At 38.5% G+C, this 27425-nt stretch overlaps 1 protein-coding gene across 2 annotated transcripts; it reads right to left on the reverse strand.

Annotated features, from left to right (window-relative positions):
• Positions 1 to 21813: 21813 nt before the first annotated feature.
• On the reverse strand, positions 21814 to 24588 carry LOC104108746 (uncharacterized). Of its 2 annotated transcripts, XM_070187814.1 has the most exons (4): positions 24238 to 24588; positions 23724 to 24154; positions 22124 to 23428; positions 21814 to 22086 (listed from the first exon to the last, which is right to left on the reverse strand). In XM_070187814.1, exons 1-4 carry the CDS (start codon positions 24325 to 24327, stop codon positions 22077 to 22079), a joined length of 1836 nt encoding a protein of 611 aa, XP_070043915.1. In that variant the 5' UTR covers positions 24328 to 24588; the 3' UTR covers positions 21814 to 22076. The 2 variants fall into 2 exon arrangements, with proteins under 2 accessions (XP_070043915.1, XP_009616156.1); XM_009617861.3 differs by having other exon boundaries at positions 21814 to 23428; positions 24238 to 24587.
• Between the last annotated feature and the right edge of the window lie 2837 nt (positions 24589 to 27425).

Here is a 27425-nt window from a genome sequence, read left to right on the forward strand (position 1 = left end):
AAATTATCCATGGTGCCAAAACTCTCATCTTTTCACAATATACAACTCTCAAACTCATAGATATATCTATGAGGCAATATAATTAAAGGCACCGAATCATAATATTAGAGATGCGGATAAAAGCACATAAGGTTAAAAGATGGCTATGGCTAATCATGCAATTCAATTCATCCCAATAATTTAATACAAAGTTTCATCGTTATCATAATAGTTATTATGAATGAATAAGCTATTTAACCACTAAATCATGAATTAATAAAACAAGTATATAACTACTGCTCCACAAAAAAGCTCAATATGATAAAACAATTATTTTTATATCCAATTCACAAATCATAACCTTAAGCATTCATTTATGAAGAATTAACCCAAATAGCCATACATCCAATTGCTTACTAAAAATAGCCGTAGGATGTATAATATATACACAATTTATTTATTATATGTGTATAATTATGTATATTCAATGTATAATCTATGTATATGGCAAGAAAAAATAAAACAACAAATATAACCGGTTATTTGTGTAAAGATCCCGTCATTTATTCTGAAATGAATAACCTGGGAAGGAAATGACAAAGATTAGAGGTAAGGGCCCAGGGTAAGGAGATCTGTCAGCAAGACTCATTAGAGTAGAACCGACCCCAGGCTTGGTCCAAGGCTTTCAGGCCCATTTTAGATCAAGATCAGCCTACTTGCCACTGGCCACGTAGAGTTTGAGCCTAAAGTATCTTATTGGGAAAAGTACGAAAATATTCCAAATAAGCCAAGACTTATCAACCTTTAGCCGTTATCAAAAATAGTCATAAAAGGTTACCAATGATATACAACATTCAAAAAATTTAGGCAAAATAATTTTTTAATAAGTATGATTGGAATTTGTTGAAAACACGTAAATAAGGCAATATACAAAATTTGAGAAAAATTGGAGATAATTTGGACTAGTATGGAGTCAAAATTCGTTATTAATGATATACAACATCAAAAAAAAAATACAGGCAAAAAGATTTTCTTTAATGGGATTGGTTCGAATTTATTGAATATACATATATGAAGTAATATACAAAATTGGAGGAAGATTGGACTGGTTTTGAGTCAAATTTTGTAGTTGAAAATAGACTTTAAAATTTTTTGTGCGACATATGTATCTAACATGTATCTCACATATAAGTATATATGGGTATACAAGAGATGCACATATGATACATATGTGATACACAAAAAATATACTATGTGATACACGTCTCATCTTCTCCTATGTTCGTGTTTTACTTCAAATATGGCTCATATTTCAATTAAAAACCACATAAAATTTCCTCCAATTTGTCCCAAAATTGAGTTTTAAACTCTTTGTAACCAATATATTCCAACAATACCCACTCGTAATAAATTCCAATTTCGAAACCCGAATTTTCAAACTCAAGCTTAAGCGAGCTTCAATAACTTTCAATGAAGTTTTAGCTCTTCTTTTTCCCTTTTCAATTTATTTTACTAAGTTACTATATCAAAATACTTGCACTTATTATTTTACTAATCTACCAGTTGTGATCTACCAATAAATAGCATCGAAGCAATCACCTAGAGAGAAAGTGAGAGACTAAAAAAGGAGAGTGAAGAGAACCATTTGGAGGAGTTTATCGAATGTGATTGTTGATCATTAAAATCGACATTAATTGAAAACTTTTTAGATTAAAATGCCAATTGAGCCTTTTCCGGTAGATATTTTATTTTGGGGTTGTTTTGGTTGAAATTATTTATGGATTAAGAGTTTGGGTAGTTTTCCCTATCTTATTTTCTTGAAGAATTAATTTAAATAACAGCTCACCCAGTAACTTATATTAAAAATAACTTATATATGTATAAAATATGTATAATTTATTACAAATACGTATATAATTATATATAATAATATAAATTTATGTATCCTTAGAAATAGTAAACAATAAATCTGATCGAGTATTTATATGGAGATCCCTATTTTCTCTTGGGTAGGGTTGGGAGGGAGTGAAACAAGAGTTGGCTGTGTCGTTTGGTCTGTCACAGTTGGTAGTTGGTAGACATTTCGATTTTAGGCAATATTTGATTGAAGTTAGAAAAACATAAAATGTGTCGTTGAAGTTGAAAAATAGTATTTAAAAATTAATTAATCTTTTTATTTTGAGTCATTAACTCGTCGTGGAACACACTCTCTTCAAAAATTAGCACACAATTTTTCAAGAGTGTAAACATTTTATAAACAATTTTTGTCCTAAAGAAAAGAAAAGATAAAAAAAATAATAAATAAAAAAAGTGGTATTTTGCTTCACCGGTCTCGTGTAGCCAAGCAATCTAGCTAACCACTATTCGCACCATTTTGTTCCACTTTCTTGTTAGCCAAGAAAAGCTATTAAGGAACTCAAGTAAAAGAATGTCTTTCTCTATTCACTAAAATTAACATGGACTTTTGCTATGTCTATACATGTTTGTTTCCCCCTCTTTGTTAGTTTAGGATGGAAAGGAATAGTCAACTGACCCAATAAAAATCTGTTGCCTTTGTCTATGATAATTTGATTCGATTAGGTCAAAATAGTGAGGCACATGCTGTTGGATAATTCACATAAATTAATGTTCAAATAGTCAAGTTTACAGCCGATTAAAGCACTAGAACAAGCTGTACAACCAGAGACGAATTTATATTTTATTATATGTATACAATTTAATTATTTTAAATATATGTACATATTGTTCAAGCAGTAAGCAGTGTCTACAATTTAGTCGAGAGCTTTTGACTAATATTGTCTCTTATCTTTAAGGGTATGTCTATTTTGGTCCCTCAAATATAACCCTGAGCATACTTAGTCCCTTAAGTATGCTAAAGTGGAGCACGTTTAGTCTCATCAACATAATATGTTCAAAAACTAACAATGTCACCCAACTCTGATTCACGAAGCAAATCTTCTGCTCTGAATCAAAACGTTTTCTCTCCTTTTATTGGATAACGTAAATTATCACTTTAATTCCTCATTTTTAGATAATGTCTTCTAAAATTGACCTTGAAAATATCCCCTTCTGTGCCAGTTTTCAATGAGAAAATGACACTTATTTTTGCAGCAGCTATACAGTATCATTTTCTCATTGAAAACTGACACAGAAGGGGATATTTTTAAGGTCAAAATTTTAGAAGACATTATATAAAAATGAGGAATTAAAGTGATAATTTATGTTATCCAATAAAAAGAGAGGAAACGTTTTACTTCAGAGCAGAAGATTTGCTTCCTGAATCAGAGTTGGGTAACAACGTAAGTTTTTTAATACATTATGTCAGTGAGACTAAAGGTGCTTCGCTTTAGCATACTTAAGGGACTAAATATACTCAAGGCTATATTTGATGGATCAAAATGGATCTGCCCTCGGAGACAAGGGATAATATGGACCAAAAACTCATTTAGTTGAACTCACAAACATTAACCTCGATCCATCTTTGTGTATAAATCTTTCCAATGGGAAACCTACAGTTAATGGCAGATATATGATCAAATGTTTCTGGCAAATATTTGGAATCTGTATACTAGTACATTTTTAAATCGCATAAGACATTTTATTTTGAAAAAAGCTGCCGTCCACAATCTTAAATGGTTGCCACGTGTAAACGGTCATTTGAAGAATGATTGTGTTAAATTCAAATTCAGATCTTAAGTTAATAAAAAAATAATTAGTACTATACATTAATTTGTGCGTGATTTAAAAGTTGACAACAAATTATTTTCAGAGCAACAAAAGGGAATATAAGTTTAAAAGCCAACGGAATTATTAATGGTTATAAAAATTCATGAACATGTGAAATCAGTTAGCTTTGCTGAATCTACAAGAGATCTAAAGTATTGAGCTAATTTAATTTAATATCCCATTGCATCTCTAGCCCACACACTTTACGAATACTAATGTATACGGTCAAACCCGAGTTTGTCCTTCGTGTGATTAATCAAGATTGGAGCATGATGGACCGATATTCGTCATCATAATATCAAACTCGAGACCCAGAGGCCGATCGAGCTCGACTCAATATCAAACTCGGGACCCAGAGACCGACCAATATCGAGACCGACCAAGATCGAGATCGAGCTAAGAGACAAGAGCAATTATAGCTGCACTAGGGAAGAGAATCTCGGCGAAAATCAACGAAAAGCTAATTGATTAATCTATCATGGGATCTCCACTATGTATTTTTAATTATATCCAAAGTAGGTTTCCTCTACTATATTAAGGGTGGCTATCATTTGTAAGAGGACATTCACATACCCTCAGATTTAGAGATTATTGAGATTTACATAACATATAGCTAGTATTATCCTTTTTGGGGTTTTTGATATCGATTCATCTTGTTCGTTTATCAAATCATTTTTTACTCAATTTGGATCTCTATTCATTCCTTTTTACAGTCAATATTCGATATATTTCTACTTATTTTTTTAATTTGTACCAATTTATACCACGTATCTTTAGAACTACGTATAAATTCAACTCTATCCGTTTTTTGGGTAAACAGTTTGGCGCCCACCGTGGGGCTAAGGATAACATCGGTTATTTGGTACAAATCTCTGCAAAATACACCATTTTACACTTACTCTTGAAAATGTCTTTGATTTCAAGCTAGAAACGACGAACTCTCAATTAATGGCCCTACCTATCGACAACGAAGCCGGCCTTCAAGATGAGAACAACAATCTGGCGACCAGGGATGAAAGGCCACTTGCCGATCCCATTGGATCTCAGGCCGTAGATCCCATTGACGTTAATTCACATGTGGCCATTGAGGCGAACCAACGCTCCGACCCCGAAAATAACATTCATGATGGAACTCGACCTGCAGTTCGAAATACCCAATGCTGGAGAAGACGGGGTCAGCCTGCGTAGGATTTTCGAAATGTTACAAGCTCAGCAGGTACCGATAGCTCAGTTGCAGAGCCAAACCCAGGTACCAAGCAGACTCGAGCCCGGGCCTCCCCAAGAAGCTACCCACAAAACGGGGCCAGTTGTAGTAAGGTCAAATGAACAAGAATCGGGGACTAATCCCGAAATTATTAAGATGCTCGAGGAACTGACAAAACGAATTAAGTCAAGAGAAAAGAGGATTGAAGCAAACGACAAAAAAGTAGAAACTTATAACTACAGGGTTGATCAGATCCCGAGGACACCACCGGTATTGAAATGCTTGGATTCCAAAAAAAATTGTGCAAAAGCCTTTTCTCCCGAGCGCGGCTCCCAAACCGATCCCCAAGAAGTTCCGCATGCCCGAAATTCCTAAATATAATGGGATGACCTACACCAACAAACACGTCACCTCTTACACGTATGCTATTAAAGGGAACGATCTAGAAGACGACGTGATCGAATCCGTATTATTGAAGAAGTTCGGGGAAACCCTATCAAAGGAATCAATGATATGGTATCATAATTTACTGCCTAACTTTATCGATTCTTTTGCTATGCTTGCAGATTCTTTCGTAAAAGCACATGTCGGAGCCACAATGGACCAAACCAAAAACTATTTCAAAAAGAAGATTTCTATAGACAAAACGAACAAGAAGAGCCACAACGCATCATTCACATGATCATCGGAGGGATCGATGTCCCCCAGGGGCCGATGCTTAAACGCACTAAGACGTCGATTGTAAAAGAAAAGCGATCTCGGACTCAGGATTACACATCTAAAGGAACCTTGTCCTTTAGTGACGAAGACGCAGAAAGAATCATGCAACCCCATAACGATGCACTGGTAATATCTGTACTTATGAATAAAATTCAAGTTAAGCGTGTGTTAATTGAACCAGGTAGTTCGACCAACATCATTCGATCAAGGGTCGTAGAGCAACTTGATCTACAAGACCAGATCGTGTCCGCAACCCTAGTACTATACGGATTCAATATGGCGTGTGAAACTACTAAGTGCGAGATAATTTTACTAGTAAACATAGCTGGGACCATCCAAGAAATAAAGTTCCACGTGATCGAGGGCGATATGAGATATAATACCCTGTTCGGGAGGCCATGAATCCACAACATGAGAGCAGTGCCCTCGACCCTTCACCAGGTTCTGAAATTCCCAACATCGGAGGGAATCAAAACGGTCTACTGGGAGAAACCGGCCGCAAAGGAAATATTTGCTGTCGAGGAAGTAATTTCGATATCTTCCCTATCATCGACAAAATGATCAGATTCGAAGGAGGAATGGATACCAAATAGCAATCACAAATATCAGCCTCGACCCACCTAGAGAATCAGAAGACTGGCGAAGATGATGACTGTGGGGTTGCTCGATCCTTCGTGGTCCCCGATGATTCCGACGCTACCAAATCAACGGTCGAAGAACTGGAGTAAATCATGCTAATTGAACATCTGCCTGAGCGAAAGGTATACATGGGCACAGGGTTAGATCCCGAGCTCAGAAAAAAGTTTATTCAATTTCTTATAGCTAACATGAACTGTTTCGCTTGGTCCCATCTTGACATGACAGGGATACCACCGAAAATAACCACTCATAGACTAAGTTTGTATCCGAAATTCCATCCGATAAAGCAAAAAAGAAGGCCCCAATCCGAGGTCAAACATGCCTTCATCAAGGACGGGGTAACCAAACTTCTTAAAATAGGATCCATTCGAGAAGTAAAATACCCCAAATGGCTAAAAAATGTGGTGGCAATCCCTAAAAGGGGAAACAAACTTAGAATGTGTATAGATTATAAAGACCTGAACAAAACATGCCCTAAGAATTCTTTTCCTTTGCCTAACATCGATCGTATGATCGATGCCACGGCCGGCCATGAGACTCTCAGTTTTCTCGATGCCTACTCCGGGTACAACCAGATACAGATGAACCCGGAGGATCAGGAAAATACCTCGTTTATCACTAAGTGCGGTACCTACTGTTATAATGTAATGTCATTCGGTCTAAAAAATGCTAGTGCAACTTATCAATGCCTAGTAAATCGAATGTTCGAAAAATAAATAGGAAAATCAATGGAAGTTTATATTGATGACATGTTAGTTAAGTCCCTGCGAGCAGAGGACCATTTGAAGCATTTGCAGGAAACTTTCGTTATACTAAGGGAGTACAATATGAAGCTCAACCCCAAAAAATGTGCATTTGGGGTTGGCTCAGGCAAGTTTCTTGGTTTCATGGTGTCCAATCGAGGAATCGAGATCAACCCCAATAAAATCAAAGCTATCGAGGACATCACGGTAGTAGATAATATAAAGGCCGTGCAGAGGCTAACGGGGCAGATAGTCGCCCTAGGAAGATTCATTTCAAGGTCTTCAGATAGGAGCCACCTTTTTTCTCATTGGTGAAGAAGAAAAACAAGTTTGTATGGACTACGGAATGCCAGCAGGCTTTGGAAGAGCTAAAGCGGTATTTATCAAGCCTGCCACTGCTTCATACCCCGAAAGTGGATGAACTACTTTATCTATACTTAGCTGTCTCGGAGATAGAAGTAAGTGGAGTTCTGGTTCAAGAAGAACGAGGTACGCTATTCCCTATTTATTATGTCAGTCAGACTTTAGGCTTCTTCGGGACAGTAACCCCCTCATCACCAAATGGGGGCCTCATGGCAACGTCCTTCCCAAGTCCTACAAAGGGAAAATGGGGTTAAGTAAGTAAAGAAGAGCAAATAACAAACAAATTAAGAGAGAGACCTACCATGACTACGGTTCTCCCATCGACCCTTGATAATTCCACCCAAGCGCGCTCGGAGAACGATCTCTGCAGCACCAGACCTTCAACCCATTGCTTAAGGTCCGGAATCGGTTCAGGCATCCAAGCCACAGTTGTGACAAGAAAGAAAAAATGGATTGAGAAAATGAAAGGCAGTTACAAAAATTAAAACCAACGAAGGAAAATATGTGCTCACGGTTCATATTCCATTTTTCAGGAAATGGCATGTCGTCGGCAGGAATCAGGTCCGAAGTTTTGACTCGAACAAATTGGCCCATCCAACCTCGATCATGAGTCTAGTCTATACTCGAGAATGACGCTTTGGTAGCCCGACGAGCAAGCCGGATTAACCTCCCTCGATAAAGTCGGGGACTATAAAGGTGCATAAGGTGGTCGAGAGTGAAAAGACACCCCTCAATTTTGCTCGAGAAAAATCGGAGAAGAATCACTATTCTCCAAAAAAAAAGATGGATTTGGCCAAGGGTCACGTCATATCTCTTGCAAAAGGCGACTATAACAGGGTATAAAGGACCCAACGTGAAAGGTAAGTGTAAATACTTAAGAACCCTTCCACGTGGGTAGTAATTGATTCATCAGGCAATGGGACTACCACGTCCTTACCGTCACAGTTGCATTCTTGTTTGACTTTTTCGAGAATTTTCTCGGTGATTGTACATTGGTACCTCGATATCGGCTCACATCGACCCGGCATCGAAGAAGGTTTTTCAACTTTAAAGTCACTGACAGTAGAACACCCTACCAGAACAAATTCCTCAGGGCGAAGCTCCGCTACATCCTCACCGCCGGCGGGTCGCGATGAAGAGGCAACCTCTTTTTGCGGAACGGTTTTAGATGTTTTAGCCATCTGAATTTCTGTGAACAAAGAAGAAGGGAGATTGAAGTATTTGGTATTTTGGGAAGAACACGCAAAGAAATTCCAAAACTTGGGAATAAAGAGTGTTTACCCGAAAAACCGATAGAGTTGAATTTATACGTACTTCTAAGGACACGTGGTATAACTTGATACAAATTAGAAAAATAAGTAGAAATATATCGAATATTGGCTGTAAAAGGAATGAATACCAACCCAAATTGAGTAAATAATGATTTGATAAATGAACAAGATGAATTGATATCAAAAGCCCAAAAAAGATAATATTAACTATATGTTATGTAAATCTCAATAATCTCTGAATCTGAGGGTCTGTGAATGTGCTCTTACCAATGATAGCCACCCTTAATATAGTGAAGGAAACCTACTTTGGATGTAATTAAAAATATATAGTGGGGATCCCATATAAATTAATTAATTAATTTTTCCTTGATTTCTGCCGAGATTCTCTTCCCTAGTGCGGCTATAACAACTCTTTATCTTGGCTCGATCTCGATCTTGGTTAGTCTCGGTATTGGTCGGTCTCTGGGTCTCGAGTTCGATATTGAGTCGAGCTCGATCGGTCTCTAGGACTCTAGCTCGATATTGACTCGAGCTCGATATCGATCGGTTTCTTGGTCTCGAGCTTGATATTGATCGACCTCTGGATCTCGAGCTTGATATTATGATGATGAACCTCGGTCCATCATGCTCCAATCTTGATTAATCACACGAAGGGCAAACTCAGTTTTGACCATATACAGATAGTTCCCTCGTTTCTTGGAAAGAAAGTGGCGAGAAACGATATGATTTTTCAACCTCCGACTAGACGAATACTAACATCTGCGATGAGCCCGATTGTGACGTATGTGACAAATGTCCCATTGGTCCGATTACCAAGGCATTAAATACGCGTCAGTCGATTGTCGGCCACCACTAATTTTGAACCGTTACTGTGAAATATATAAATAGCCCCCTTCTTCATCATTTCAAACTTTTACCTTCAAATCTCTTCTTATTCCAATCTTCATAGTTCTTCGTCTTCCCCAAAGCTCTCTATTCCCAAGTTTTGGAATTTCTTTGCTTGTTCTTTCCAAAACACCAAATACTTCAATCTCCCTTCTTCTTTGTTCATAGAAATTCGGATGGCTAAAACATCTAAAACTGCTCCGCAAAAAGAGGTTGCCTCTACATCATGACCCGCCGGCGGTGAGGATGCGGCAGAGCCTCGCCCTGAGGAATTTGTTCCAGCAGGGTGTTCTACTATTAGTGATTTTAAAGTTAAAAAACCTTCTTCGGTACCGGATCGATGTGAGCCGATATCGAGGTACCAGTGTACAATCACCAAGAAAATTCTCGAGAAAGTCAAACAAGAATGCAACTGGGACGGTAAGCATGTGGTAGTCACATCGCCTGATAAATAAATTACTACCCATGTGGAAGGGTTCCTAAGTGTTTACACTTACCTTTTCACGTTAGGTCCTTTAGACCTTGTTATCGTCGCCTTTGGCAAGAGATACGACGTGAGCCTTGGCCAAATCCATCCTTCTCTTTGGAGAATAGTGATTCTTCTTTGATTTTTCTCGAGCAAAATCGAGGGGTGTCTTTTCACCCTCGACCACCTTATGCACCTTTATAGTCCCCGACTTTATGAAGGGGGTTAATCAAGCTTGCTCGCCAGGCTACCAAAGCGCCGTTCTCGAGTATAGACGAAACTCGTGATCGAGGTTGTATGGGCCGATTTGTTCTAGTAAAAACCTCGGACCTGATCCATGCCGACGACATGCCATTTCTTGAGAAATGGAATATGAACAATGAGCACATATTTCCCTTCGTTCGTTTTAATTTTGTAACTGCCTTTCATTTTCTCGATCCATTTTTTCTTTCTTGTCACAGCTGTGGCTTGGATGCCCGAGCCGATTCCGGACCTTAAGTAATGGGTTGAAGGTCTGGTGCTGTAGAGACCGTACTCCGTGCACGCTTGGGTGGAATTATCAAAGGGTCGATGGGAGGCCCGTAGTCATGGTAAGTCTCTCTCTTAATTTGTTTGTTATTTGCTTTTCTTTACTTGCTTAACCCTTTTTTTCCCTTTGTAGGACTTGGGAAGGACGTTGCTATGAGGCCCCCATCGGGTGATGAGGGGGGTCCTGTCCCAAAGCAGGCTAAAGAAAAGAAGAGAAAGGATGTACCGAGTTCCCCGATCTCGGAAAAGAAATAACCGTCAAAGAAATCGCGCAAGCCAAAGGGGGGCTCCGATGTTATGCTTCCGGAATCGATCCGCCGATTAAGGGACGTGCCCGAAGAAGGATAGTAAGAATTATCCGTTGTACAGGCTAATGTTGTTATACAACAACCTTCCGAATCGGCGAAAATGAATAAGGAAACCTGGCCAAAATTTCGGAACAAGAAAAAATCGAGATTATTCCGTTTTGAGCTGAGATAGTTGAAGGGGAGACCGATGGTAGGAATTCTCGGTCAGCAGAAGATATCTCGAGGAATTAGCCTGGGATAGTTGATATTAGCGGATCCCTCATATTACGAATGCCATGATCCGTGAGGCCAGCATGTTGGAAGGTCGATCCTACGAGGGCATTCAAGAACCGACCGATATCCACGGTTTTCTGGATAGGCTCGAGTCAGCTACCTCAGGGGAGGTTATCGGGTTTGGTGGATTACCGATACTAAAGAAAACATCATGGTCGGGTTCTACCGGGTCTTCATCGGTTCCAAAACTGGTGGACCGATTCCCGGCCTCGAGTATTGATCCTGAACGTATGCGGAAGGTAGTGCTCTCTATCCCGGAGGATACCCGAATTTTCTCTCCCCCCGTGGGGATTGCTAGCTACCTTTGGTCCCTACTGACCGAAGAGGATCAAGCAATGATGAATGCGGTAGGACCTGCCTACCTTTTTAACGAGGCCCAACATGCTCTGAATCGGGTAACTTCGATGGCATCTATGTTGTTTCTTTTATACTTGTTGTAGATAATTCTAACATTTTTTCCATGTTTGTAGGCTTCGGTGTTGCATCACGAGGCTTTCATCCGAATCCGAGAGGAGCATGAGGCCGAGGTTTGGGACCTCACTGAGAATAGCGACTCCTAAAACTCCTTAGCGAGAAACTTCGAGCAGATCTGGCAGTGGCTCGGGATGGGCACGAGGAGATGGCCGAGCAGGTATTCCGAATTCTTCATCATAGTGAAGACGAATTAGATATAACCACTAACAATCCGATTCTATAGGTTTGGCAGAGGCTTGAACAGATCGAACGGCTCGATTCACAAGTAGATGAGCAAATGGCCGAAGGGGAAAAATTCAAAGAAAATATGAATATCCTTGCCTCCAAAAAGGAGGTCGTTCAAGCGCAACTAGAGTCGTCTGAGGCCCAGCTTCGGGTTACAAAAGAAAATGCCTCGGTGCTGATCGAGAGGGTTAAAGAACTTCAGAGTCGGTTAGATTTGGCCACTTCCGATAAGGCGAGCTTGGCTAATGAACTCGAAGTGGTTAGATCTGAGGCGGCCGATGCTAATAAAAGAGCCGATGCTAAAGTGGCCCAATTCAGGATCTACATTGAGGTTAATCATGCCAAGGCCAAGAGCATGGTCGAACATGCTAAATGGCGAGCTCGGAGAGAAGCTCTCGAGGAGGTCAGTGCTCAGGGCTTCGATGTTGAGACCGAAATTAAAAATGCCAAGGCGGAGGAAAACAGGGCTCGAAGGCTGGCCTTCCCCGAGGAAGACTCCGATAGCTCAAGCGCATCTGAAGGTGGCGAAGATCCCGAGGACATGGCCTCCGATGAAGACCAAGAAATTTAGGACCTTAAGTAGTTTTTGTTATTTCTATCGAGGCTTCTTCAGCCTTCTATAAGGAACTTCTTTCGGGTCGTGTTGCCTATGTAAAATATTTGATGTATATATAAAACGTTTCCTTTCTATGGATTCTGAATCTTTTGCCTTTTTGTTAACTTATACAAAGGTCAAAAAGTGCCTTAGCATGGAATAATTATTCAAAGGTCCAAGATTAAGATATCAAGGACCGATAGCAAGTGCTGCACTCGACATTTTCTTACAGGTAGTCCCCGAGTGAATGTTCGAACTCGAAGCAAGGTATCCCTCAGGCTTTTTAGTCGAGTGAGAATGATTTCTCGAACTCAAATTAAGGTAGCCCTTAGGCTTTGTAGTCAAGTGAGAATGATTTCTCGAACGCGAACTATAAAAAAGCCAGCTCTTAGGCTTTATGGTCGAGTGAGTGTTTGCTCAAACTCGAAGAAGAAACAACCCTTAAGATTTATGGTCGAGTGAGTGTTTGCTCGAACTTGAATTAAGGTAGCCCTTAGGCTTTGTAGTCGAGTGAGAATGATTTCTCGAGCTCGAATTAAGGTAGCCCTTAGGCTTTAAGGTCGAGTGAGGATTTGCTCGGACTCGAAGTAAAAATAGCCCTTGGGCTTTATAGTCGGGTGAGAATAATTTCTCGAACTCGAAGTGAAAGTAGCCCTTAGGCTTTATAGTCGAGAGATAATGATCTCTCGAACTCGAATTAAGGTAGCTCTTAGGCTTTAAGGTCGAGTGAGGATTTGCTCGAACTCGAAGTAAAAGTAGCCCTTGGGCTTTGTAGTCGAGTGAGAATGATTTCTCGAACTCGAAGTGAAAGTAGCCCTTAGGCTTTTAAGGTCGAGTGAGGTTTTGCTCGAACTCGAAGTAAAAATAGCCCTTGGGCTTTGTAGTCGAGTGAGAATGATTTCTCGAACTCGAAGTGAAAGTAGCCCTTGAGCTTTGTAGTCGGATGAGAATGATTTCTCGAACTCGAAGTAAAAGTAGCTCTTGGGCTTTGTAGTCGAGTGAGAATAGATTCGAGAACTCGAAGTGAAAGTAGCCCTTAGGATTTATAGTCGAGTGAGAATGATTTCTCAAACTCGAATTAAGGTACCCCTTAGGCTTTAAGGTCGAGTGAGAATGATTTCTCGAACTCGAAGTAAAAGTAGCCCTTATGCTTTGTATAATTCGATATCGTTGATTTTGTAGATGGCAGTCCCCGATTTATAGGGTAATCGTTCGAACTCCGGTCATGGTCGGCCCTTAAGCCTATTTTCATAATAGATCGAGAATATGAAGTAGAAGAACATTTCTGAGGTATGAGATATCGGTAAAGAAGAAATTTCTCTTTATAGGTCATCATACATGTGTACATGTTTTGTGCCAGGACTCGAGCAAACTATGCGGCCATGGTTCGTTTGACCATTTGGCCCTTACAAATTTTTCCTATCGAGACCCTATTGCCATAAAGTAACTTCCTTGCATCGAACTTGATATATTCGAAACTTGATATATTTGAGGGAAACAATACCCCCCAGTATTCGAGGTTGATTGTAAAGAGGCCTCGGATACTGTTGAATTGCTCTAAGTTAGCACGATCAGTGACTGCCTCATTAAAAACCTTGCCGAAAAACGCATTTGGGATAAAACTGGTCTAAGAGAAAAAGAGTACAATGCGTGCTTTCAAACCTAAAGGCTTCGAGTTGAGGAATCTATCCCTGTTTCTGGTCGAACACCTGCAAGGGTTAGTTTCGAAACATAAATGAACATGGGAGGGTCGTACCTTAGCAGTAGTATCGCTTTAGGTGTGATACGTTCCAATTGCTCGGTAGTTGTTTGCCGTTTATCACACCGAGCTTATAGGATCCTTTTCCGGTGATCTCGAGAACCTAATACGGTCCTTCCCAGTTCGGACCCAGTTTCCCTTCCTTCAGATTTCGGGTGTTAAGGGTGACTTTCCTTAGCACCAAGTCCCCGATTTTATAAATGTCGAAGATTAGTCCTTCGATTGTAGCACCTCTCGATTCGCTGTTTTTGGGCGGCCAATCGGACGAGAGCAGCTTCTCATTTTTCGTCAAATAATTCTAGGCTCATATTCGCGGTCTCGTTATTCGACTCCTCTGTTTCATATCGAAACCTGATACTAGGTTCTCCAACCTCGACAGGGATCAGGGCTTCGGTGCCATAAACCAACGAGAATGGTCTTGCTCCGGTACTGGATTTCGATGTTGTGCGGTATGACCATAGGACCTCGGGAATAAAGAGTGTTTACCTGAAAAACGGATAGAGTTGAATTTATATATAGTACTAAGGACACGTGGTATAATTTGGTACAAATTAGAAAAATAAGTAAATATATATCGAATATTGACTGTAAAAAGGAATGAATACCAACCCAAATTGAGTAAAGAGTGATTTGATAAATGAACAAGATGAATCGATATCAAAAGCCCCAAAAAGGATAATATTAACTATATGTTATGTAAATCTCAATAATCTCTGAATCTGAGAGTTTGCGAATGTGCTCTTATAAATGATAGCCACCCTTAATATAGTGGAGGAAACCTACTTTGCATATAATTAAAAATACATAGAGGGGATCCCATGATAGATTAATTAATTAGCTTTCATTGATTTTCGCCGAGATTCTCTTCTCTAGTGCGGCTATAACGACTTTTTGTCTCTTGGCTCGATCTCGATCTTGGTCGATCTCGGTGTTTTTCGGTCTTTGGGTCTCGAGTTCGATATTGAGTCAAGCTCGATCGGTCTCTGGGACTCAAGCTCGATATTGACTCGAACTCGATATCGATTGATCTCTTGGTCTCGAGCTTGATATTGATCGGCCTATGGGTCTCGAGCTTGATATTATGATGACGAACCTTGATCCATCATGCTCCAATCTTGATCAATCATACGAAGGGCAAACTCGGTTTTGACTATATACAGAGAGCTTTGGTGAAGACGAAGAACTGTGAAAAATCGAATAAGAAGAGATCTTAAGTTAAAAGTTTGAAATGATGAAGAAGGGGGCTATTTATAGATTTCACAATGACGATTCAAAATTGGTGGTGGCCGAGCATCGACTGACGCGCATTTAATGCCTTGGTAAACGGGCCGATGAGACGTTTGTCTCATACGTCACAATCAGGCTCATCGCAGACGTCAGTATTCGTCTAGTCGCAGATTGAAAAATCATATCGTTTCTTGCCACTTTCTTTCCGAGAAATGAATGGACTATCTGTATACGGTCAAAATCGAGTTTGCCCTTCATGTGATTAATCAAGATTGGAGTATGATGGACCGAGGTTCGTCATTATAATATCAAGCTCGAGACCTAGAGGCCAATCGAGCTCGAATCAATATCGAACTCAGGACCCAGAGACCGACCAAGATCGAGATCTAGCCAAAAGACAAAGAATCGTTATAGCCGCATTAGGGAAGAGAATCTCAGCGGAAATCAACGAAAAGCTAATTAGTTAATCTATCATGAGATCCCCACTATGTATTTTTAATTATATCCAAAGTAGGTTTTCTCTACTATATTAAGGGTGGCTATCATTTGTAAGAGGACATTCATAGACCCCCTCAGATTCAGAGATTATTGAGATTTACATAACATATAGCTAATATTATCCTTTTTCGGGCTTTTGATATCGATTCATCTTATTCATTTATCAAATCATTCTTTACTCAATTTGGGTTTGTATTCATTCCTTTTTACAGTCAATATTCGATATATTTCTACTTATTTTTCCAATTTGTATCAAGTTATACTATGTGTTTTTAGAACTACGTATAAATTCAACTCTATCTATTTTTCGGGTAAACAACTAATAAAAACTATTGCACGGGAAACCCTAGTTCCATTTTAATTACTTTTGTGATCACCATTGTCTTGTAATTGATTTATTGCATTTAAAACCAAAAGTAACAAAAACGAACCTTTTATTTCACAGGAAAATAAAAAAGTTTCAAATGGACAATAGTAATAATAAAATTGATGGTATTCGGATTTAACACAATGGTTATGATTTTGACCAATGAACTGTATTTTGAGTGTTAGAAAAGACTGACTGCAGAAAGAGTCGTAAACTCGTGAAACTAAAAAGATCAAAATATGAACACATGATTTGACTGATTTGCAATTGCATGGTTACTAAAAATGCCAAATATATGGATATATTTTTAACCGAGTATATATATATACACACACTATATATATATATATATATATATATATATATATATATATATATATATATATATATATATATGCAGGAATCAAAAGTCATGGTGTTCTGAATTGCTCCTAAGACAGACAAAGAAGCTCATTCTGCGTTGTACCATATTTTGTCTTCTTTATTATTGGATCTTGACTTAGAATTTTAGTTTTCACACCAGTAACACATAGTGTTGAAGATCGGTCACGTTGTGAGAGAGTTTAATTTTTTTGAACTGATAAGTTTTTGAGTTTGTGTAAAAATCCCAACTGTTTTTTTGTTATACCATCGTATTGTATTAAGATGATCTAAAACATTAATATTGTCTATGGTAATTTTAATGTGAAAAGCGCATAAAAAATGCTGTAAATAATTAACTCGCAATAATCGATTCAAATAAACCTTTACTCTATCAATATACATATATTTGAATTGGTAAGACAATGTGAATGGGAAAGGGCAAAACCAAAGTCAGAGGGAGAGAGCACATGAAATCCATAAAATTAGAGAAAAATCACATGCAATCCACAGACGAGAAGAGTGAAGACTGACATCAATAATCGTCATCTTAGTGCTAAGCTCCAATCTGTTTTACAACTACTGTTCCTTATCTGGCCACGACTTCTCCTCTTTCCGATGTTCCCAACATTCAAACATCACGTGTTCCCCTTTCTTTTTTTCTTTTTTATATCATTTTTTAATATACAAACCTTTTTCGATGAGAAGATTTCTTTTTTAAAAAAAAAACAAGTTTAACATTTATCAATGAGAAGATCACTTCATATTCACCTAGGAAGATAATAGCTAGCATACTGTTTAATGACGGATACGATTAACTATAATTAACGAGGGAGTTTTAAGTAAGATTGGATTTGTATGATCAAACGTTTGCTTTAGGCTAAAAATTAATGTGTGGTTAAGTTTTGACCACCAAACTATTCTTCCGCCAAGTATTAAAATAGCTTATACTAATAACTAACGACGTAAAAAGAAAATCGAATAAGCTTAAGACAGTAGTAAGACTAACATAAAATTTTGGTCGTTCAAGTTATGTAAGGTCATAAGTTCTGATATATGCCCATTTCCCAACCAATTTTTGTCATATCATTGATGATATCACATTATAGTTAAAATAAAGTAAAATAGAAAGGCAACATATATAGAAGTAAGATTATTATTATACTACTAAAGATTATGGTGAAATGAATAAAATCTATTTATTCTTAATTAAAAATCTCGAATTCGAATTATGTAAATAAAAATTTTGTAAAATTTAAATTAGTTGGGCTCCAATACACGTAGTAACAAGTGATAAAAACTAAATAAAAAGTTTAGAAACTTATTACCTCACCTTCGCATTCCAAAGAAAGAAAAAGAAGAAAATCCTAGATAAGACAATAAACCATTTGATAGCCTCGATCTCGATAAGAGACGTCTTCAAACTCTTCAAAAACTTAATCAACTTATAAGATACAGATGTGTGGAAAATTGGAAAGGGTGTTTGTATCCAGAGTTCTACCATATCAAAAGATGCCTCTTTGGAAACGGTGCTAACTACTAATACCTTCACTTTCGCCTCAAGAAATTATAATTTTAATTTCAAACTTTACATAAAAATGAAAATTTTCCTCGAGAGGATGTTTTTCGATTTCATATGATCCCATAGACCTATGACATAACCCTACTTAAAAAACCTAGTAATCAATATTATCGTGCTTTACCCATAGGATAGAATATTGTTCCCTGTCAGAATAAGCATTGAAAGTTTCATCAACTACTAATTAATTTATTTTCACTAAACATTGAGATTTGAGATACTACTACTAAAGATTGCTAAATTCAAACTTGTTTTGCAGTATACTTTCACTACAATACATGTCCTTCCACTTTCTCCCCACTTACTCATATTCCTCTTCTTCTTTTTATCTTCTCACTATTGAATTATGCACTTTAATGATACATCACGAAATTACAAACAGTAGAAGTAAAACAACTTACTAATTTTATCGGTCAGAGCTCGTCGTACCATGTTTTTCAAATACGATTTATATTTCATGTGTGATTTACGAGCTATTGTACATTAAGCAGTTTACTCATTGCGCACCTGAAGAGTAGAGGCTTCGGATTTCCATAGGAATTTTTCAAATTTTATTATCAAGTCAATGTTGATACAATAAAATACTTTTGATATTTTGCTAGCATATGTTTATAAATATATATGTCATGTCAAAAATGTTACTATGGTCTAAAATGCATAGCCAAAACAATAACAGTTGAGCAAATGTACATAATTAGCTAGATATTGGGAAAATCAAATTAATGGAAATCAATCATGTACTAGTACTTTTTATCTTTTTCCTTTTCATCTAGATTCGTTAATTCTCACTGGTCACCCACATTTCCAGATTGCAGTATTCTTTATGGGGTGCACGTGACTCTTCTCTCTTTATGCCTTTTTCTTTCTTTGTTATGGCTTTCTTTGTCTACATAAGGTGAATGATGGCTATCTGAAACCGCAGAGTGCCAAGGAAGTATGAATATATTCCGTCATTATAAGCCCATGTTATTAGCCACTTTAATCATCATTATGTGTTAATGTTGTCCTTTGATCCATCATTATCAAACAATTTTGTCAAACATTGCAAAAAATGGAATTAAGGAAAAAAGGGACAAAATACTTAAGAGTTAATAGTAGTATTAATTTTCTTCTTATTTGGATTTAAAGTGGAAAAGGGGAACATGGTAAGATGGTCCTCTTGGGAATCACGAAATGGTTTGATTAGTGTGGAAGCAAAGGGCTACAACACTATCCATACATAGGGAAAGAATTAAAACAAAAGGAAAGAAAAAGATGAAGTGCTATATACAAAAGGAAGTGGATTTCAGCTTCTGAAGTCACTTGCAAGGAAAGTTGCAAATATTAACTTTTTTTTATCGATTCGAGTCATATAATTTAGTCAAATTTTATTTTTACTCGAATTCGATTTTAAATTAAACTAATGAATATCATACATGTTTAATATAATTTTGTACTTAATCATAGGCATATGGGTCTATATTCTCACTTTAATTTGTAGTAACTCTTACCTTAATCTGATATAAGTATTGTTTACGTATAAATTATCAAGTTACTTATCTTCTTTTGCGTACATCAAGTAATCAGTGTTTGCAATTATTGACCCGATTAATTTGAATTTGCTCCTTGGAAATTTTAATATAAGGGTTTTTAGCTATTTCTTTTAAAGAATACTCAAGTCTAGAGATTGAACACAAAACGTTTAATTAAGAGTAGACGAATCTTTATTATTTTACTGTGCACTTTGATGGTGCAACAAGTAATGATCTTTTCTTAAGTTGTCAAACCACCTTTAACTTATAAGTAACTAGTAGTATAAAAAAAACTGCGTATTGGCAATTTGTGAAAGTTAGACGCTATTATTTCTATTCTCTGAAGAGGCTGTTGTATAAGTCAAGATACAATAGGAGTAGTGGTCCATTTTGGTGTAAGTGGAAAGTGAGGGAAGTGGGAAACACTAAATTGGATTTTGGTAACAACAAAGTTTTACAGAGTCGATTGGTTATTTCCTAAGCACTTCTCTAAAGTTTCACAGTTCCACTTACACAAAAAGCCAGACGACCTCTACGAGAATATTTGTTGTTGCATTGGTTTAAGGATAGTGATTCTTATCTTCCTGTCTTCAAGGGGATATGCACCACTTCAATAAACGATTGTCTTGCCCCCTTAAGTTTTACTCTGGCTGCTGAAAATAAATATTGTAAAAGCTAAGTATTGTATGTAGCAAGACTATCTCCAAATAATGTGGTGGAATAGTTAGAAATTTTGAGTTCGGGTCTGAATTAGTCATAGTAATAAACTTCAAACACTGAACGGTTTAAAATAATGTCGTAGTACTGTTTGGAAAGGTTCAATTTGGTGTACGAATGGATAAAGAAGAAGATATTTGTAACAATCACTAGTAATATTGTTCGTTTTGCGTCTAAACAAAGGCGGACCCATAATTTGGTGATCACGAGGACACCATGACATTCAATATGAAACGCGTCACTAGGATTTATAACTTATATATCCAATATCTCTCTCGTGTTTGTCGATGTGGGCACCTTAGAAGTCCGGACTCGCGGAGACCTGTTTCCTTATATATTGAATATCAATATCATGTTTCATCGACATGGGATTTGCTTGAGCACCGCAATATTGAAGAAATTGTACAAGCACTACTACATGGTAACCAAAGTACATGTTACGTTTGCATGTGCGACATATGTGTATGGAGAACTCCGAAAATCGAGCCGCTGAATTAGAAAACCCAGAAAGAGAAGAAAAAAGGGAGTTGAAGGAAGAAAAGCGAACGAGGTGAGGTCCCCTTCTTTTTTTTACCCGTACCTCACTGTCCTGCACTAATGAGTAATGAACCCATGCAAAGGTAGGCAGAGCAAATGGTAAATTGTGATAATGACAATGGAAAAAGTTACTCCCAAAAGGCCAGGCCTATAAAATATCTAATACAGTATGGTTTTTCAATTGCTTGGTTTATTGAGTTCATCAGTTATCAGAAGCAAACACGCTTTACTCAGTTATTACTGTACATCATTTCGTACACTTTTTCAACCTAAGAAACAGACAACTCTCTTCTCAGAATCCACTCTACTTGGGGGTAGATATATCTTTGGCAGTTAATGCAACTTTGCGTGCCAACTCCTTCATCATTTTATTCATACACCTAACTGCATATATAATCAAAGCCTATACAGGCTCTATAACAGGACAAATTACATTTGAGAGGATGAACCAAAAGATTCTAATTTTTGAATGTAGTAAAAAAGAAATACGTAACAAAGTCATTTTTATTGAAATCAAGTAGAATGTCAGGGTTTGGCAGGGTAGTATAGATAAGCCTGACACATAAAAAAAGAAAGAAAGAGCATAGTACGAGTAAACACTTGCTCTAATTAATGCAATGGCCTTTGTACTGTGCTGTGCTGTGAAGAAAGCAGAGCAGATAAAGACATGGGATGGAAGCTAAACTTTGCTTCTTTTTCAAACTTTCAATCCTTCCTTTCCTATGGAACCATTAAATTCACCCCCTCTTTAGGATTTCCTCAGCTTCTCAAAATCTAAACAAACAGAGGACAACTGAAGTAATATGACAAAGCAACCATATCAAAAAATAGAAGAAATTGCAGAAATTGTGGAGTGAAGTAAAAGAGAAAGGATACTGGTAGATAAATTAGGTGCTGAATTTAACTCTGTACATGTAGCGCAAAAGCGACCAAAAGTTGACAACAAAAAAACAAAAATATAAGAAGTAAAGAGAGAATAATAGAGAAAATAGATAGATTAAAAGATAAAGTTACAAAATTTTCCCGGCTGCCAATAGTAACCCATATTTTTTCCCTTTGTACAAAGATATTGGACCAAATTCAGATTCTTCTCCAGCGCCGATGGTATTAACATTGTCCAAGCTAAATCTCAGTCTGATTTTTTACGATAAACCCTTAACATTTAGCAGCTCAATGCCTCATATTTCATAGGAATTGGGCGATTAAACCCAGTTCCAGCTTGAGACAATAAATTCCCAACAATTGCAAGGTCTCTGCAGAACACTCCTTGAAATGCTGATGCATTTGTTGAACTTGACACCACCTTGTTTTCTGCCCTGTTGTTACATGATGAAGTATTAGCAGCAGCCTCTGAAATTACTCTTGATGTAGTATCGGAAGCAGCCTCTGATGCTCTTCTTGATGCGGCTGCGTTACTGCGGACTGTTTCAGCTCTAGATTGTTGAAGTTCTTGAGTTTGCTGAACTTGTTGCTGCATTGCTTGTAATGCAGCTGCAGCCTTAGCTCTCTGCTTCTCAGCAGCTTCTTCATCTATGATCGTCGTCATTAAACTTGTATAACCTTTCTGGATCAATCTATACAACAGTAAAGATGACATCTTTGCCCGATCCCGAACGGAATCTATATCCTTTTCGTCCGCAAACTCACACCTTTCAACAAAGCTTGTTGATTTATCAGGCTTGTGTCTTAAAGTGAGCAGTAGATGTGCTCTTTCCAATTCTGATCTAGAACAACCCCGCCTTAAACCGATCAATGCATAGTAATCAACATTCCCAGTTTCACCAGAAGCAACTCTCTGCTTCAATTCTTGCATTTTAGCACCTAAGGAACAAAGCCTTCCTGGAATTTCCCTGTATTGCACGTTTTGACGCTTCCATATAGGTCCAGGTAATTTCCTATCACGTAGCATCGAATTATAAAGGAGTTTTAAGTGCTCGAGATCATGAAGACTATCGGGCAAGCATCGAATAGCTTCAAATAAAGCAGCTCTAGTCCTAAGAGCATCAATGCAAGAAGGGTCTAATGCTAGTGTTCGATTGCAATCAGCTATTGCCTCAGCAATTCGACCAGACGATCTATATGCTGAGGCCCGATGCACATAGCATTCGGCTAAGAACCCTTGTGGAGCACCACGACGACCATCTACAATCTTCGAGAAGTGTCTAATAGCTTCCGAATGAAGCCCTGCATCAAGAGCAGCAATTGCAGCCGTCTTTCGACGGAGCAAAAGCTTAATATGACTGAGCAGTTGAGAAATGCTCTCGGACTCCGTTTTAGGAGGAGTCGGAGGCTGGTTATTTGTGGTGCCCGGTTCGCCGGAGATTGGGAATTTGGCAAACGAAAAACTATCGTCAGACCAGCAAATGCTTTCGCGACGAAATGCATCCGTCGCGATGCGTTTACCGGTTTGTAAAAGAACCATCGCGTCTTCCATTAGACCCAAATGGCAACAAGCCTGACCTAAAACCAAGTACCTGAAAAAAATACACAAATAACGAACGAGTGTGAGTCCGAGTCAGCTCGTTCACCATAGATTTAAGCCTCAAGTACACACAGAAATTTCAATAAAGACTACATTTTTCAAGGAGTAGTTATTATTACTACTAAAATGTAAGTGAATAAACAATAAAGAAGTAAAGTAATAACAAAGCAGATTTGACTTGAAAAAGAAATAAATAAATCAAGATTAGGACAATTCATCAATTAATACAGAGACAGCTAGCTGTTATGGCGTAATCTACAAGCCAATCAATAGAACAGCAAAATTACCTCCATTGCCCTTCTTTATCACAGTTCTTGCAAAGACCAGCCATAACTTTCTTCTTCAAATCAGAAACAGAGAAGCATTTGAAACTGGTTTCGTCCCGACCCGGTGAGTCACTACCCGAAGAAAGGAGCTTCACTCTCTCTCTTGAGAGCTGTGAGGATGAGTTATCGGAAGACCCAGAAGACGAAGTGGATGACGTGGACGATGTTTCATCGGCGGGAAGTTTTAGGCTGGGAATGTAGTCTTGTAACATACCGGCGACGTCCTTGAATCGCCGGAGATAGAGTAAAGATCGAGTTTTTAACTCGAGGGCAAGTTCAAACCGAGGTGATAGAGAGAGTGCGGCGTCGAGAAGGTTAACGGCCGAAGCAATCTCGTTGGGTTCTTGTGTTGCAATAAGAAGTTTTGCATCTTTGATATATTTGTCAACAATCTGTAAAACAAATGTTAATAAATTATTAGAACTTGAATATATGTTAGATTAGATTGGGGGGGAAAGAAAAGATTTTTAATTACCTTTCTGTTGCTAATCCACCAATGTTTCTTTTCAGAACAGGAGATAGAAGGAGAGGCAGCCATGTTGGTTGTTGTACAATGATCAACCATTAAAATGCCAAGAAAATGCTCTCTTCTTTGTTCTCAAATTCTCATTAATTTTCCCTCTTCGAAGTGAAGAGAGAGAGAGAGAGAGAGAGAGAGAGTGTGAAGGGGAGATGTAGAGGAAAGGAGATGTAAATAAGAGAAGAGGAAAAAGAGAGGGGCTTAATACAGAGTGCCAGCTTTGACCTGAGCTGAGAGAAAGAGAGAGCATTGATCCTTCTGCTTCTTCGCTGGCAAACCACACACCCACCTCATATTCTCACTCTATAGACTCTACCTATATCAGAGTTTAATGTATATGTTGGCCTACTACTTACTAGCTACTCCCTTTCTTTTTATTTCTGAAATCTGAAATTTGACTTATCAATTCTATAAGTACTCTTCATTTCTCTCCTAAAAAGAATTATTAACATGATTCAGAATCCGTGATCAAAACCTTTAATTTGGACAGTGGTTTCATTATTCTTGTTGAACTTAATTTATAAAAATAAAAAGGTATCATCAATTTCATTGTTTATAATTAAAATATTTTAAAGATATATGAGAAAGTTATAACGTTAAAAAGATTTTGATTTTTCAAATGGAAATGAACATGTTGGGGGACGTCTGGTACGAATGAATTATGTAGGGATAGTAATATATAAATTATTTCTTGTTGGATTTTTGATTCATTACATTGAAATTAAATATATAAAATTGTTTACCAGAAAAATCGGATAACGTTAAATTTAGATATGGTTCTAAAGGTATGCAAATTCCTTTGAAACAAAATGACAAATACAAGTATTTTTGCTATAAAATGTGAATGATGGACGGGAAGACTGAATTGAATTAGAAAAAATAAGCACACTGAAATCTTAATGTATCTTGGAGGACTTGTGTCTATTGCAGTCTATCTCCCTTTTTATAGTAGGGGGTCGCTACTTTATCTATAAAAATATAATAAAATAATAAATATAGTGGAGAACTCATGATGATTTGTCTCTTCCTTGATTCTCGCCAAGATTCTCTCCCTTGGTGCGGTTGTAACGGCTCTTGTCTGCGAGTTTGGCACTGACTCGAGCTCGGTGTTAGATTGAATCCCGAGTTTTGGTTCGAGCTCGGTTCTGCCTTGGGGCATCGATATTCATGGCCTGTGTCGATCGGTGTTGTCCTGTAGTCCGATTCGGACACGGGCTCGATAATGATATCGGGTTTTGCCGTCGATTGGTCTTATAGTTCGAAGCTCGACGTCTCTACTTCGGAATTCGTTCGAGCTTGTCATGTGGATACCCTTCGATTGAAACGTCATTGTCTCGACCGATCCTTATGACTGGGAATTGATTTTGACTGTACACAGATAGTCCCCTCGTTTTTCGGAGAGGATGTGGCGAGGAACGATATGATTTTCCTGCAGCTCGATCAGATTTATGCTGACGTTTCTATCGAACCCGATCTTGACGTTTGTGGTAGCTGTACCATCGGCTCGGTTTTACCGAGACATTTAATGTGTGTCAAACGGTGGTCGGCCATCTCTGATACCGAACCGTCATGCCTTAGTTTATAAATAGTCTTTCCATACAATCTTTACCACTTCTGCAACTTCTCTTCTTCCAAACTTTCTTATTCATCCTCTCTGCTACGGGGCCGCACATACCAGAATTTTGGTGCTGTCTATTTCTTCACCTTCTTTTGCACTCTTTCCTTTCATATCGATGGCGAAAACTATTAAAACCGTACCTCAGAAGGAAAAAGCTTCTTCCTCACGGTCGTCTGATAATAAGGCACCGGTGGAGCCGTCAGTTCATGACTATGTTCCTGGCCCGTGCATTTTGAAGACCGATTTTAAGGTGGAGAACCCTTCTTCCGTTTCGGGTCGATGTGAACACGTATCGATGTATATGTGCTCTATAACGGAGGATCACCTCGAGACCGTCAGAAAAGACTGCAACTAGGGTTCCGAGTTCATGTTGCAAATTCCGTCTTCTGATGAGAATGTTACCACTTATGTGGAGGGTTTTTTAAGTGTTTATACTTATCCCTTCACACTAGGGCCCGTCGACCCGGTGATTATTGATTTCTGCAAAAGGTATCAAGTCACCCTTGGCTAAATTCATCCCTCTTTATGGCGTATAGTGATCTTATTGCGCTTCTTCTCTATCAAAGCCGGGGGGTTGGATTTTTCTCTGAACCACCTCATACGACTGTATCGGCCTCAGATCTTTCGAGGACTAATCAAACTTCCTCGTCGGGCATCAAAGGCATTGATGTCGAGCATCGATGAAGATAAGGATCGGGGTTGGATGGGTCGTTATATTCGAGTGAGGACCCATGATCTCATTCCGGAAGAAAAGATGCCGTTCCCTGAAGAATAAAATTTTGACCGTAAGTAATTTTTGTTCACTTTTCAGGTACTTTTTCGACTTTTTCTGATGTCTTTCCCTGATGTTCAGCTGCCCCTTGGATGCAACAAGCGGTGCCTGACCTCGAGGACTGGGTTCAGAAGTTGGCCTCGACCTCCTCTTACACCGAGCGCGCTTGGCGTGATTTGGCAAAAGGCAGATGGGAGGCCAAGAATCATGGTGGGGTTTGCTTCTTGTTTCCTTCGAAGTATTCTTTGCGTTCTATTCGTTAATGATTTCTTCTTGTGCAGGCGTAACCAGGGATGCTGCTTTGAGGCCTTCGAGCGGTAAAGAAGGAAACAAGCCCCTGGTCCCTAAACAGGGGGAAGATATGAAGCGAAAAGCTTCCTCTCGGTCAGAGGACCCCAAGCCCAAAGCTCGAAGGGTGAGGAGAAAAGCAATTGCCCTTTCGATTGAGTCGGTCCAATGACTGAGAGAAGAAGAAGAAGAAGAAGAAGAAGAAGAAGAAGAAGAAGAAGAAGAAGAAGAAGAAGAAGAAGATAGCTCCTCGGCTTTGGTAGTCCGATCTACGAAGGCTACGAGGTTGCCTGAGCTCCCGAGCCGATGGCGACTGTGCCTGTTGGGGTTGTTTTCGAAGACCAGAATCTCGACCGGAGTACTCCGAGCGATTTGCTCGGGGCTATGACAATGGGTGACTCGCCTTCTCTTCCATCTTTTCTGAGGAGGCACTTAAGGATGCTCGAGAGTTGAAGATTCCTGATA

Source organism: Nicotiana tomentosiformis, chromosome 1, assembly GCF_000390325.3.
Source record: "Nicotiana tomentosiformis chromosome 1, ASM39032v3, whole genome shotgun sequence".
In the NCBI taxonomy this organism is placed as follows: Eukaryota; Viridiplantae; Streptophyta; class Magnoliopsida; order Solanales; family Solanaceae; genus Nicotiana; species Nicotiana tomentosiformis.